This window comes from Etheostoma spectabile, chromosome 4, assembly GCF_008692095.1.
Source record: "Etheostoma spectabile isolate EspeVRDwgs_2016 chromosome 4, UIUC_Espe_1.0, whole genome shotgun sequence".
Lineage (NCBI taxonomy): Eukaryota > Metazoa > Chordata > Actinopteri > Perciformes > Percidae > Etheostoma > Etheostoma spectabile.
The window spans coordinates 22,100,061-22,114,494 of NC_045736.1; the positions used below are offsets into that span (position 1 = coordinate 22,100,061).

A 14,434-nucleotide genomic window follows, 5' to 3' on the forward strand; every position below is an offset into this window, starting at 1 on the left:
ACCCCATATCCTCATTTCCCCTCCATCCCCCCCTTGTCTGCTCCGTCTGCTGCTCCATGGGGGAGGTGGAGGCACAAGAAAGAATCAAATTAGCTTCCTTTCTTCATTTTCATGACAGACGGGATTGTCAAGGTCAGGGAGGTGCTAGCCAATTTCTGCTCGATTCCAGTTAACTTCAACGGTCTGAAAGAGGAAGCACTGCTCGTTAAGATAACATTTCTTTTTTTGATGGATACTGGATGCTTTTAGCGTTAGTGCTTCAAACTACCTCGACTGTGTTTAATTTTAGTACGGACCAACATGTGAATGCTATCTGGAGAGTGTTAGTGATATACTCAACTAACAGACCACACACTATGTTGATCCATTGTGAGACTACTTAATTATGGCAGTGGCACTGAAAGACCCAGTATGGAGTTCATAAAAAGGTCAAAGATTAAAAGGAAAGTGGATACAAGAAAAGAAAAAAAAAGTGGTTTGATACACATCTTGCTTTTAATTACCCAGGTTATAGCACCCTTTCAAAGCATGTGTGAAATAAATGTTTCCACATGTGAAATGTGACATGTGCCTGTATCATGCACAGTGTTATACACATCATGTTATACATAAACAACGTCTGTTCTGAGTTTTTTCATATTCAGTCACATATTTGATAAATCACACGTTCCTGTATGTGAATTTATCACATGTCAAATGCAAGGTATCTAAAACTCACATGGGCCTATATATAGAATAGAATGCCTTTATTGTCATTATACACAAGTACACGGTACTTGTGCAACGAGATTAAAGCAATCCCTTTGCAGTGTTGACACAAAAAAATATAAGAATATAACAGTATAAAATATAACAGTATAAAATATCAAAAATATAAAGTCAAAGATATAAAGTGTAGTGACTGTCTAGTGTAGTGACAAAAAAATATAAGAATATAACAGTATTAAATATCAAAAATATAAAGTCAAAGATATAAAGTGTAGTGACTGTCAAGTATATGTGAATTATTTAAATGTGAAATGGTGTTTAACATGTTCTCTTAGTTTAGATATACAGGTCTAGACAAAAAAACACCAACTGCAGCACACTCAATCACACAAAATACAAGGATCATACAATATTTGTATTTTTTGGTGTGTGTGTGTGTGTGTGTGTGTGTGTGTGTGTGTGTGTGTGGTGTGTGTGTGTGTGTGTGTGTGTGTGTGTGGTGTGTGTGTGCAGATGTGAGTCGCGCATGCGTCACTTCACATATACGTACTGTATGTTATCTCAATTGTTTGAAAATGAGATAAAAGACAATATTTGCTAATAGATTATGAAGTAAAATTTTATTTCAGAATTGTTTTTAAAACCCCAAATAAGTTACGGGTCAATTTGACCCGAGGGATACGAGAAGGTCCCGAAAGTGAAGACAATACAAAGGTTGTTTATTTGAAAAGAGAGCTATTATTTTGTTACAGGTTGTTACATATTTTATTTTATTACATAAGTTTTTTTTGTACCATTGAGGCATAATAAAGCATGTTCATTAACCTCTGATACGCCTGAGAGGCCGGGCCGAGTGTCCTCTTTTTTGGAAATCAAAATATGGTCACCCTTCTTAAAGACACTTTCTGAATCAGTCTAAACAAATGTTAGTGTTGCCAACATTTTTTGCCAACCAAGATTTAGCGACTTTTCAGACCCTCTTAGCGATGCTATATCTAAAAAGCAGATCATTAGTGGAAAAACAAGACATATATTGTAATTCATTCCCATGCATATATATAGCACTTTTCTGAAAATAGAATACATAGATGCGCTTTTCTAGTCTTAACGACTATTCAAAGGACTTTTACATAGTACAGGAACCATTCACACACATTCTTACACTGTCATGCACATACACTGTGGCCGAGGCTGATTAACACACATTTATATTCCAATGGTGCAGCATCGGGGGTAACTCGGGGTCCAGTATCTTGCCCAAGGACACCTCGACATGGGACTGCAGGGCCAGGGATCAAGCCACAGTCTCCCCATAATGCTCAGAGTAATTATAGGCCACAGCTCTTTTACCAACGGCACGGGATCTAGTTAGAAAATCTAACTTTTACCGAACCCCGTGGGCAGGACGGCCACAGGATCACGGTCACCAACAAAACTCAGCAAAATTGTTCTTGCTCAGGCTTTAACTTCAGGATATTCGTCAGCGTTGCCACAATGGACCGAATGGCTTCGCTCGCATCTTTCTCTGCCGCCATTACGGAACTACAACTGAACTTGCGCACAACCTCAACGTCATCATTCTCAGCCACTCCCTCTGTTTTGCTGATTGGATTGGTAAAGATTGGACCGGAGAAAACCCAAAAATATGCCGCAAACCCAGAGGTAGTACTGAAAGAAAATGAAAATTGAGCGGAAGTACGTAGGAGGGCGGAGCCAGGCAATAAGCTTTAAACAAATTATATGCGATGATGTCACCAAGATGCAAATGAACGTTAGACAGTGACTTTTAGCAACATTTGAAGCTACAACTACCTACTTTCATTCGGAAAGAGTTGGCAACCCTGTGCACTGTATGGAATTAGCCAAAAGTGTAGGCTATGGCTTATACTGTCGGTCAAAAGTCTAGGCAGTGTCCTAGACCTTTCTATTCATCTATATTAAACAAAATAACAAGATAAAGAGTCTACTGCCATGTTAGCAAACTGTCCAAGAGGCACAGTGTGCTAACATGCTTACAAAGACAAATTTAACATTCTCATGTTTAGCAGGTATAATGTTACCATGTTTGCTTTTAGTTTAGCGTGTTAGCACACTAACATTTGCTAATTAGCACTAAGTGTGACACATAGTTTTGCAGATATTTGGTCATCAACCAAAGTACTGGACAAATTAAAGTAGATACATTTCAGTTCATCAGTTATTTAGTGCTGAAATCAGCCATTTTAGAGCCTCGTCCTGCTGTCATCTCTCTCCATTCACACCTACTACACAAACAAAACAACTCAGAGACACAAACTCCAGCAGTGATTAAGCGACTTAGCGCTGAAGGTGATTATGTGCAGCTGGTCACACACACACACACACACACACCACACACACCACACACACAACACCACACACACACACACACACACACACACACACACACACACACACACACACACACACACACCCACACACACCACACACACACACACACACACACACACACAAATCTAGAAATAGATTTGTGTATTTGCTAATTTTTTTTTTTTTACATATAACAAACCAAACACCTTTTACTTTATATTCAAAACTATTCTTTTAGTATTGATACACATCATTATCTAACGAGGCATGCAGTAGGAGGTAGTTTTATTTGCCTGAGTGAAAACCAAATCAATTCAACGTTCAATTAGGTACAGAGCAATGCCAAAGACTAACAAAACACTCAGTATGGTTTTAAAAAAATCACTTAAGATATATTACCTTCAAAAGAATTGAAATACTTCTTACCAAATTAGAGTCATAGTATAAGGCTTTTTGTTATCTTATTTCTTAATGTGATGTTGTAAAGAGTACACAAGAACAGATTATAGGACCCCAGGAAGAATAACTTTTAGCTTTTGCTGAAGTTATTGGGGATCCAAATAAAACAAACAAAAACACACACACACACACACACACACACACACAAATTCTGAGGTCTTCACATCTTTTGTTTTGTCTATAATATCTACACTTCTCCGTCAAGCTCAATCAAACTGAATATAAATACATATATTTCAGATGGACATGGACACAGAAATTCTGACCTGCTTAAAGCTTCCGGAGACATTTCAGAGGACAGATGTGTGTGTCTGTGTATTTAGGTGTATGTTTAAAGAGACACAAAAGAGATTTACTGAATAATGATACACTCCCATTGCTTGTTTACTGGCAATGTTAAATTTCTAGTTCACAGATTTAAAAAGCAGAAGAATATATAACTGTAGATTGTTTAGAAAGAACATATAACATTTAGAGAAGTATATAAACTCTACACAGTCTAGACACAACACCTCCATCTCTGTCTCTTCCTCCCTCTGCGGATTTACGGCATACACGTGCAGCTGTGCCCCAAATTATTTATACAGACGATGCTCAGACGCACACCAACACCCACTCACGCTTTTATGCACACAAGGACGCACCCAAGCTGACACACACACACACACACACACAGATGCACACACATTTGCACACTACAGTAGACCCTTTGACAATAGAAGAGACACTTGCTCCTTTTACCAATTTTTGTCCATTTTTATGTATGAAGTATGCACATGTGCTCGACTGTCCCATTCTTGTGGACGTAATATCGCGGGAACCCCAGGAGGGGATTTCTTCATATCTGGCACAAACGTCCAGGATGAACTGGCTAGATTTTAGTGGTCAAAGGAAACTGTGGCCTCAAAAAACATTTTTTTGGCCATAACTCAAGAATTCATACACTAATTTTGACAAAATCTCACATAAATGTCTAATAGGATGAAGGGATGACTTTTTATAACCAAAAGGTCAAAGGTCAACATCACTGTGACATCATAATTTTCTGCAAAAACGCTATTCTGGCCATCACTCAATGCAATAACTTCGCAACAGAAAGATACTGAATTGGTGACACTAATCCTAAAACTGTGGGGATTGTATAGATATTCTGTGCTGCCGGGTTGTAGATGGGTGTGAAGCATCCATGTTTTGCAAGAAAATACACTTACCTTACTATATACCTTTTATTAAATTGCTTCAAAGTTTTCACTACATAGGTTGTAGAGAGCCAAAGTCATGCACTTCTATTTCCGGTCCATGGGACATTAATTCGTAAAAAATATAAACGTTAGTGAACGGGGAGAGGCAAATTATTCGTCAATTTCAAAGTTAATTTTTCAACCAAAAAAAGTCACAGTCTATTGTTGAACTGTTGAAGTATAAGACTGTGAAAATACGTAATTAGAAAGACTACACACTTCAGTGTTGCATGGATGACGTCTCGCTGAAGTTTTGCTAACTGAGACTTTCTTGGGTTGAAAAATTATCTTTTTAATTGACGAACATCATATTTGTACACCATGGCTCAATTCAAACGGGATCAAAAAATAATTGCCTCTCCCTATTCACTCCTGTTGATATTTTTTCCGAGTTAAAGGTTCCATGAAGTCCACTGGAAGGGCGGGACTTTGGCTCTCTATATGACGACAGACATGGATGTAAACTGCAATTTACCTGGTTGGAGGAGGCATACAACCAAAAGGCTTTAATTCTAGTTCTCTTTGATTTTCTTTGTATTTGTTTTGTTGAATTGCAGGAAGTATTGCTCTTTTCAGGGGAGGAAGCGCAGTTTATAAAACAAAGACAACATCAGAAGTTGACTTTGCGAACCTTTTTCTTTCACCCCTTCCTGTTTACCGTACTCTCTAAAAATATAGCGTGTTGTTCACCCCCATCTGCCCTAGCTCAGAGTCTTTGTGCGCGTGTGTGTGTGCGCGTGTGTGTGTGCGCGCAAACTCAGCACAGAGCACAAAGACCTGCAGTGACATCAGACTCATTCACACTGTGTTCTCTGTCTATGCTCACCCAAGAGGTGCTCTGTTTAAAGGGCCTCTGCTACTCGTCACACACACACACACACACACACACACACACACCACACACACACACACACACACACACACACACACACTGTATTTAACTGTCACCAAAATGCTAAAGAAGGAGAAAAATTACTTATTCTCTGTACTGACCACACAAACCATAAAAAAAGTTTGTGTGTCCAGGCAGCATGAATGATTATAGTTAGGCTGGTTAGAAGGCCAGCTCCAGCTGACATATGATAAGGCCCTGATTACAGAAAAATGCAAATGTTCAGACTGAAACGCCTTTCATTCCTTAGTGAATTCAAATGGATGAATTCAAATGAATGTGTGTGCGTGTTTGTGTGTGTGTGTGTGTGTGTGTTGGAATATGACGTGGAAGGACGCTGAGGAGGGGGGGTAGAAAATTCGAGCATTTTGGTCACTCTGCTTTATTTAGCTCACAGTGCAGAAGTGTTTGAGCAAGAGAAAATAAAAGGATGAGGAAAACAGAGGGAAGATTAAGATGACCTGTCGTCAACAGAGAACACAGCACACCCGAGACCGACGTGTGTTTTTTTTCATTTTGGAGTCAGGAACAACAGGCCCCCTTTTTACAAAGTAAGACTTAAATTGATGCTCTCTTTCGGGCTCGAGAACAGAAGACTGATTCCTCGAAGTTTCTTTTTTTTTTTTTTTTTTTTTTTTTTTTAATGGCCTGAGGTTTCCCTTTCCTTTCAGTATTACGCTCTCACTGAGGATCCAGTCTTAACTGAATTGCACCAACGGGCTAATCAGCAGTTCACAAAGCAGGAAGTGAGCAGGAAGTGTGGATAGTCCAGTGACAGCTTCACAGGAAGTCATTCTGCAACAGCAGCACAACATTTGGGAGTGCTGATGCACTTAAAGGGGAGAAGTTCATCAACAGACAAGTTGCACCGCTCATTTTAATGCCAAAGCCTGTGCCAAGTCCCTAATATTTCTGATCTAACGTTTTAATTACACACGATATGGGGTAATAAATTCTACTCTATCAGGATCTATACACAAGCAACACTTTCCTGATGGTCAGGCGATTTCAGAAACACAATCAAGTAGCTCTATCATTCACCTGTCATCAGATGTGTCATTGAGGAGTCGTGTTATTGTTTGGAAACCCAGGATTAAAAAAGGCGTAGCTTGGCAACCTCACTGACTTCTTTGTCCTGCAGACATTTTTTACCTCCTCCGCCACAGTCTGCTTGTAAAGCCCCCGAGCCTGTAGACTGATCATGCAACAGTTACTATAAGTAATGAGCAAAACAGCCAGTGTTATTCTTTTTAAGCCCATTACTGTCATGAAATGTTCTGATTCTTACCTTCTACTATGTCATTTGTTTCAAATATGATGTTCCTGTCAACTAGCAGGTCTCATGTCAGAGATTTCTTTCATCTAGCCTGCAGTGACACATACTGCACACATAATGCTAAGCCATTCTAGTGAGCGAGCTAATTTAGCACTCTCACCACAAAAGATATGCACACAAAACTTTTAGGTCTAAAAAAACAACATGTGACCAGCAGGGCAGCATGAGGAGGAAGTGATGCACAGCTGTGGACGCCCAATTTGGGTGTGTGCTCTGTCATGTTTCCTGCTCCTCTTCCCTCAGTTGAGGCCAAATCGCTGCTTAAAAACAACTCCCATCAACAGAGCAATAACACTTTCACTTGTACTTGCCGGCGACTGTAAATCTGCGTCAAGCCACTCAATGGGGGGGGAATAGATGTTGAGACTAAGTGTAATAATGCATTGATGAGAAGATTACATTTCAGCACTACCCTGTGACTAGTACATACTGTAGGCTTATAGCCACACAAACCCCATGTCCCACCAGAGTCCAGTCATTTTACAAGGCAACCCCCTGGGGAGGTGTGTAACCCAGACAGAGCCCGTGTGGCAAACTGTTAACACATACAGGAAACAGGCGAGACTGGTAGCCTACACAGGACACACGTCTGACAACAAAAAAACTCCCATTTAGACCCTTTGTGTATCAGCTGTGAGGGGCCGCTTCCGCAGTTGTACTCTGCTGCTTCTGTTTCGTATTGAAGCCAGTGTTTTGGTCTTGGGGTGGCAAAAGGCAGCGGGGCTTTCATTGAGTTATAAAAAAACTATTTTTGAACTGGTTGATCAACATGTTAGCCAAGGACCAGAGAGATAAAAACCTTTTCTTTTCCTCAGCTGAGCTTTCATGGCCTTTAAGCTGAAAAGGCTCTGCGTCATAACTGTCCACAATAACCCAATCATCCACCTGTAGGGGCTGAAAAAACACTAGCTATTTTGTGCTCTATTTGCAGAAGATATTTTTTTCCTTCAGGGTCATAAAGGTCACCACTAATGCATGAAACCAATAGGACTGAGGAATCATTTATTGGTGATTCCTCAGGTTGTTTTTAGCAACATATCTCAAATCCGACAGAGGGGAAGGCCTTGAGGAATAGTCTGTTAAGGTGGGAACATCAAGCAGCAGTCACAGGGTTAAAGACCACAACAGCACTAAACAGATTTGTCTTTGTGTTTATTAATACACAGCTATGGAGGCTGACTTAGCACTTTAGTGTATGACAAGAGTCGCTCGCTGGTCTGAAATGAGTAAGTGGCTGAGCTGCAGAGATCGATATGCAAATGGGAATATGCACACTGCTCGTAACTTTCAAGTCAAGTTACACCCAACACACAAGCATACACACAAAAGCTGATTTATTGACATTTATAGCTGCACATGCACTCTCAGAGGCAGCCCTAACATACCGCTTTCAATCTGGGGCGAACGCAGAACTCAACGAAACATCAACGACAGGAGGAGGCAACCATGAGGTGAAGTAAAACCATGCGTATGTCTGTGTGAATATGATTGTGAGTGTGTGTGGGGGTTCAAATGGGTGAGACTCAGGAAATGCAGGGGTCTTCTCTTTCGTGTAGTCTGTTTGAATCAGACTAAGCTGTTCTGTAAAGTGAATGCAGCTTTATAAAGATGAAACAGCCAGCCAGAAGCAATCTAACAACGGCCACTTAGTCAGGTGTTACATTACATGCATCCCAATGTTTGACTTGACTGCAACCCAGAACCATTTACTTTGTGTGTGTGTGTATGTGTGTGTGTGTGTGTGTGTCTGTCATATCCACATCCTATTCTGAGGCAGTCATGTTTGAATGCAGGATTGTAGGTCACGTCCCTCGCTATATGGCCATTGTTTAAGGAAGGCAGTGCAGACATTTAGGAAATGAATGCTGGCGACTCAGACTATGTGTGTGTGTGTGTGTGTGTGTGTGTGTGTGTGTGTGTGTGTGTGTGTGTGTGTTAGCCGTCAAAAAAACTTCATTGCCCTTCAAATGCATACTCACACACCCACACACAAACACAGAGTCCTAAGCTTTATGCAGTCTGCCCGAGGGCTACACAACAACATGGGAGCAATTAAACACCATCCTCTCTTATCAGCAGCCGACTTTCTCAGGGAAAAAAATAAAAGATGCTTGGCGGTCATTGGGAAAACCATTGCTTATAAGGCAGGAAGTTATCCTTCTTTGTGTGTTTATGTGTGGGCTTCCCATTTCCTGTCAAACACACAGATGCTTTTGGTGGCACTTGCAGGGCATGTACATACACACACAGATCACACATGATGAAAAGAAGCAGTGCTAGCTCGCCCACGAGCGCAGTCATGTAATTACACAAATTTTGTTTAATAACAACAGGAAGTTTGCGCTAATAAAAATGTACTGCTGTGATTATAATGCCCCCATGTTGATTTTACAATATTTTGCTGAGTTTGACAACATGCTTATTACAAACTGATGATCGTGTCGATATTGCATCACCAAAAAATATGAGGACAGCTTAACAAACAGGCGTACGGACGTGTGATGTGTGAGATCCGTCACCTTCATTCAGTTACACATTGCTACAAAACAAGCCACTGCTCCCCAGACTTTAATCAATAACTTCAGTTGAGCAGCAGCCACCAGCTGTCTCCGTGGCTTCTACTTTCACCTTTTCTCTTAGCTGTTTTTGTCAGCCACCCAACTTCCTGTTACAGTTGCTGCCGTGAACAAGGACAAAAGAGATTCACTCAACGGCTGATTGACAAGTGACTCTCAAACCTCCCCTGGGGAAATAGGGCCATCGGTTGTAAGGTTTGTCTTAAAAGGCTGCCCTACTGGGCCGACAGCCCATCCTCAACCCCCACTAGGTTCAATCAATGGTTCCCAAACTGGGGCTGGAGGACCTCTAATGAGTCCTTGATGAAGAATAGTTACATTTAGCTATTACTTTGTTGCAGTTGCTTAACCAACTAAATAACTAACTTAACTAACAACAGAGTGAATAAATGTAATTTCCTCTTGCGGGTACAATAAAGTATGGCTTAATCTTAATCTTTACATTTGCACAATGAGAGAGGGTGTAAGGATGCCTGTTCACAAAGGACTATTAGTATGACCAATTGGGATATATTAGTTGATGTGACCGTCTCTGGGAGGGTCCGAGTCAAAGGACAGTCTTTCAGACCACCGCCTCTGCCCCACACACTGCAAAACGCAGCCCCAATCACACTCAAGTCATGCCCTTCAGTTTTAGAGGCACCCACTGCCAGCACATGCACATTAATGTGATCTCTCTCAATCTGCATTTAGTCTTGGCACATATAATTGATGGGCTGCTAATATATCTCCTGATACAAATCCTAAAGCTGCTCTGCTGCCTGAGCTTTTGGGTGCATTTCCAACAAAGGCAGTAAATGACACAGCTCTGAAGGAGAGCATGTCTTTGTGCTCGATTCATTTTTTTTAAAAACAGCACAAGCCCTGCTTCCAAACCTAACTGTGAGGCTGACTCAGCCATACACATGTGAGGTGCTAAATCGACTCAGTTATGATAAGGTGAGATTGCAGGTAGTTGCCTGTGAGAATAATAAATCAAATTGGTTTGAGGAGAAACGCCCATTCTCCTCCCTGCACCTGGCTGCAGCTGTCCTTGTCACTTCACCCAATGTTAAATCATGAATGCAAGCTGCTGCCTCACATAAAACAGACCAATGCTGGAGAACGTATGCCCTCCAACATGAAAACAATCATATGGAAATAAAGTGCAGCCATACACTCTTGACATGCTTTGCATTCCCAGTAGTACTGTGCAACGCCACCAATGTATTGTAAAACAAGGTGTAATGCTCTTTTTTTAGTATTTGAGCAATGAGCAGAGACAGTAAGGAGTGTAAGTAGTGAAATAAGACTATAGGTGTGCAGGACGCATTTAACTGATTGCCAGGAAGCACAGACACAATGTGGTCTGCTCGGCAGATTTCCAGCAGACAGACGTCGGAGGCTTACCTCAGTGCTACCTTTACACAGCAGTCGCCCTGGTTCGCCATTGTCTCTTTTAAGGTTCCCCGATGGGATGTGGAGTATTTTGGCTATGTTCGGTTTTCAGTGTGTGTAAACCGCGCGGTGCTGACGCGGTGCTGGGCGTCTCAGGTCAGCGGGAGCAGCCGTCAAGACCTGCCGGCGGTGAGCTGCCTCATCGGGACTCCTCCTGTCTTCTTCTCCTCCGCTGTGGCGGTCATCTCTGGCTCACGGGTGTTTGTCACATCGCAGAGTTTAACCCGCTGTTGTTTTTCTTTCCGTGGTCTGTCTCATCATCAACATCCTGTTTAAAGTGCGTCTGAGAGAAGCATATGAGCGCTCATCAGAAACTGCACCGCTTCTCTGAGAGAGACGCGATCACGTTGAATCGGCGCTCAGACATTACACCGGAGGGGGTAATGCTGCCTTCAGGGGCTGTCGGGAATATTAGAACTACCGTCATAGCGTTCGTGCCATACAAATATAATGGAAAGAAAGGCCAAACCCATTCAAATCACAACGTAGCAGAATGGTCAGATCTACAGCCATTTCTATGTGTACCATTGCCATGGTAACGTATAACAACTTAATGCTTCATCCACACAAAGCACATTGCTATCGCCAGATGAGTGACAGCTTCGTTCGGCTCGTTTTCTGTGACCGGTGGGGCACAAGCTAAGATTAGCAAGCTAACATTAGCCAACTAACAAGTCGTCCACCCACTATGCAATATTGTTATATAAACTGGAGTAAATAACGTGTAGGTATAATACAATATACTGATTATGATTCTGTAGCTGACAGAGACAAATAGGCTACTTGGGACTGAAATATAGTGGACTGGAGTGGAGGTAACATGAAATGGAAACAATTAAATAAAATACAAGTACCTCAAAATTGTAATTAAATACAGTAAACGTATTTAGATAAATTCCACCACTGCACAAAGGTCACATAGGAAAGTGCTGCCTTCAATTTAACTACAATTTCTATGATACCGCAAAAAAACGAAGAGCCCTTGAAAGCAGCATAATCGCATTCGATTGACATGCAGTTGCGCCAATTGCTGGATTAGCTTCACCTTTATAGAATACTAGAGACCAATCAGCGGGCTCGACGGGATTTTGTTGTCCCGCCCACAGCGGGCAGTAAAGACACACACCTATAGCACACCAACTGCTCGTGGCGACATCTGAGGTCCGTCTGCCATAAACAGAGGGAGATTGTTCCCATGACGGAGAGGAGGGGTGGTTTAAACGCCTTGAGGTCAAAGGTTGAAACTCATGTAGAAGTTATTATGTTCTAGCCCAGTTTTAACAGTCAATGGTTCTAGAAGATGGAGTTAATTTGCTCTGGTTAGTGGTTTGAATGGGAAGTTGCACACTGCTCACTTCCCTCTTCTGCTGAGTCAGATTTCTTGAAAAGGGGAAATTGAAATCCTTTCTTTTAGTTGAGTCAAACAGACATGCTCATTAAAGTTCCTCCTCCATTTCTCTATCTGTTGCTGTTTCTCTCTCTCTCAATACTGTCTACTTGTCTGTATCCCCTCTCACAGCCATGTTTCTGTTGGATCCATGCAAAGTGACTTTACCACAGGTTCAGTGCCATTGCAGCTGTCAGCAATATTGGCAGTGTTTTATCCTGCTGGCATTCAAATCTACACTTGCGGAGAAAACTCACCCTTCTCATTATCTAATACGCTGTTATGTTCAATACTGACACTTGGCAAATGCCAGTCATGTCTGAACTGCAGCAAGTTAGTTCCCAACAACACAGACAGTTCAGTTAACTATTTCACAACTCCAGAAATATAGGCCACAACTTAATCTACTGTAGGTGACTTTTATACTTATTCTGTATGACCATATAGATGCCAGCTCAACCAACTGTTGGGTGTACTGGTCTATAGGATAATAGGAAACACTGTTTTTTGTCTGAACTCAGAAAAATGTCCCTGCCGTCACAGGCAACAATCACTTTTGTGTAATGAAATACAATCCATGAATGATTGCATGAACTTTAAACCCAATCTGTGTGAACAGAGGAGCTTATGACTCTATAACCGTGTGTGTGTGGTGTGTGTCGCGGACCAGGTGGGGATGTTAGCACCGCACAGGCTACGTTCCCAGGAGGCAGTGCTGGATTCCACATAAGATTAACATCCAGTTATGTGGATAAAGCTACAATCCTCCTATCGGCTTGGAAACTGGCCACCAAACAACAAAACACACAAACATGAGTGGTGCACACCCAAACACACACTCACCTCCTTAAGTCTGGTGTACTTGGAAGACCATACCAACTATTACATCATTAGGCTGCATTGTGTTCCTAAGCATATGTTAAGTCCCTTTCATTCCTCTTCAGGCATGTTTACAGTTTTCAAATCCACTCCGGCAGATTGGTTCCTCCTCCTCAGCACTTTCCAATGTAAAAAGCACATTTCATAACCGTACTGTGTGGGTTCTAAAACCCTTGAGATATTTTATAATTGTGACTACCAAACTGCAGCCTAATCCCTATATTTAGCGCTCCATAAAGTCAAAATAAAAGCATCCTAAATAATAAGATGCGTTCAAATACAATCATTCCTGCAACATGTAGACATCGCTACTCATGACATAGACCAGAGCACTCAGGCATGTGGGGGGTGGGGGGTTGGGAAGATAGGGTTCCAGACCAGCTGGAAAAAAGAGAAAAAAATTAAGAAGCACCATGGTAAAGTCAGCAATTGGATCTGACACTTTTCTTCTTCCACTAAACATACACACACCTTGTCATGAATATTACTTGATATTACATCTTCTCATTTCTGAAGCATGTAATTAGAGTCTGGCCTGAAAACAAAATGACTCATAACTTTAATAAATCATCTTTTTTTCTTTTTTGTAGCCACACTTATGGAATATAATGTAAAAGACACTGATAATGCAGAGAAAGTATCTACTGCAACATTTTTATGTTTGGAATATGCCACCATGTATACACTATGACGTGTAAATCCCACATCAGCCTTGTGTATTAAATTAGGCAAAGATTACGATGCATTTAATGCCTATAAAGTCCAATGTTCTCTTCTCACTGGTCCAACGTGTATGTCACATTGCTTCATTCAGCAAAAAAGACCAGAAACGACACAGAAAGTAGGAGATGGAAGATTAAACTGCACCCTAATGTATTCTCCATCCTTATTCTTTGATGTGTCTATAATCCTTCACATGCGTTTTCTATATTTGGCTTTGAATCCTCATGAACTAATCCCCCATTCTTTACCGTAGCAAAACTGTTTGAATTGGCCGCGATTACACAAGCACACATTTGACGATTCATTGACTCACAGAGAGAGGTGCACCGCCAAAAAGTTGAATAATGCACAGTCGTTTCATTTTTTGCTTCCCTCCTACTCAGTCGAGTCTAATAAGTGTATGCTATGTCTATGTGTATGTTATGATGGTGTGTGTGGGGTGTGTGT

The 14,434-nt window shown here is 41.3% G+C and overlaps 1 protein-coding gene across 6 annotated transcripts in view; it reads right to left on the reverse strand.

Annotated features, from left to right (window-relative positions):
* kif21b (kinesin family member 21B) overlaps positions 1-11,366 on the reverse strand; it is a 75,911-nt gene extending 64,545 nt beyond the window's left edge. For 4 of the 6 annotated variants that reach the window (XM_032512539.1, XM_032512540.1, XM_032512538.1 and 1 more), the window contains exon 1: positions 10,951-11,366. In XM_032512539.1, the coding sequence (XP_032368430.1) occupies positions 10,951-10,991 (41 nt within the window). In that variant the 5' untranslated portion in view covers positions 10,992-11,366. The remainder of the gene's footprint in view (positions 1-10,950) is intronic. The other 2 variants (XM_032512542.1, XM_032512541.1) reach the window with 1 other exon arrangement.
* Positions 11,367-14,434: the final 3,068 nt, after the last annotated feature.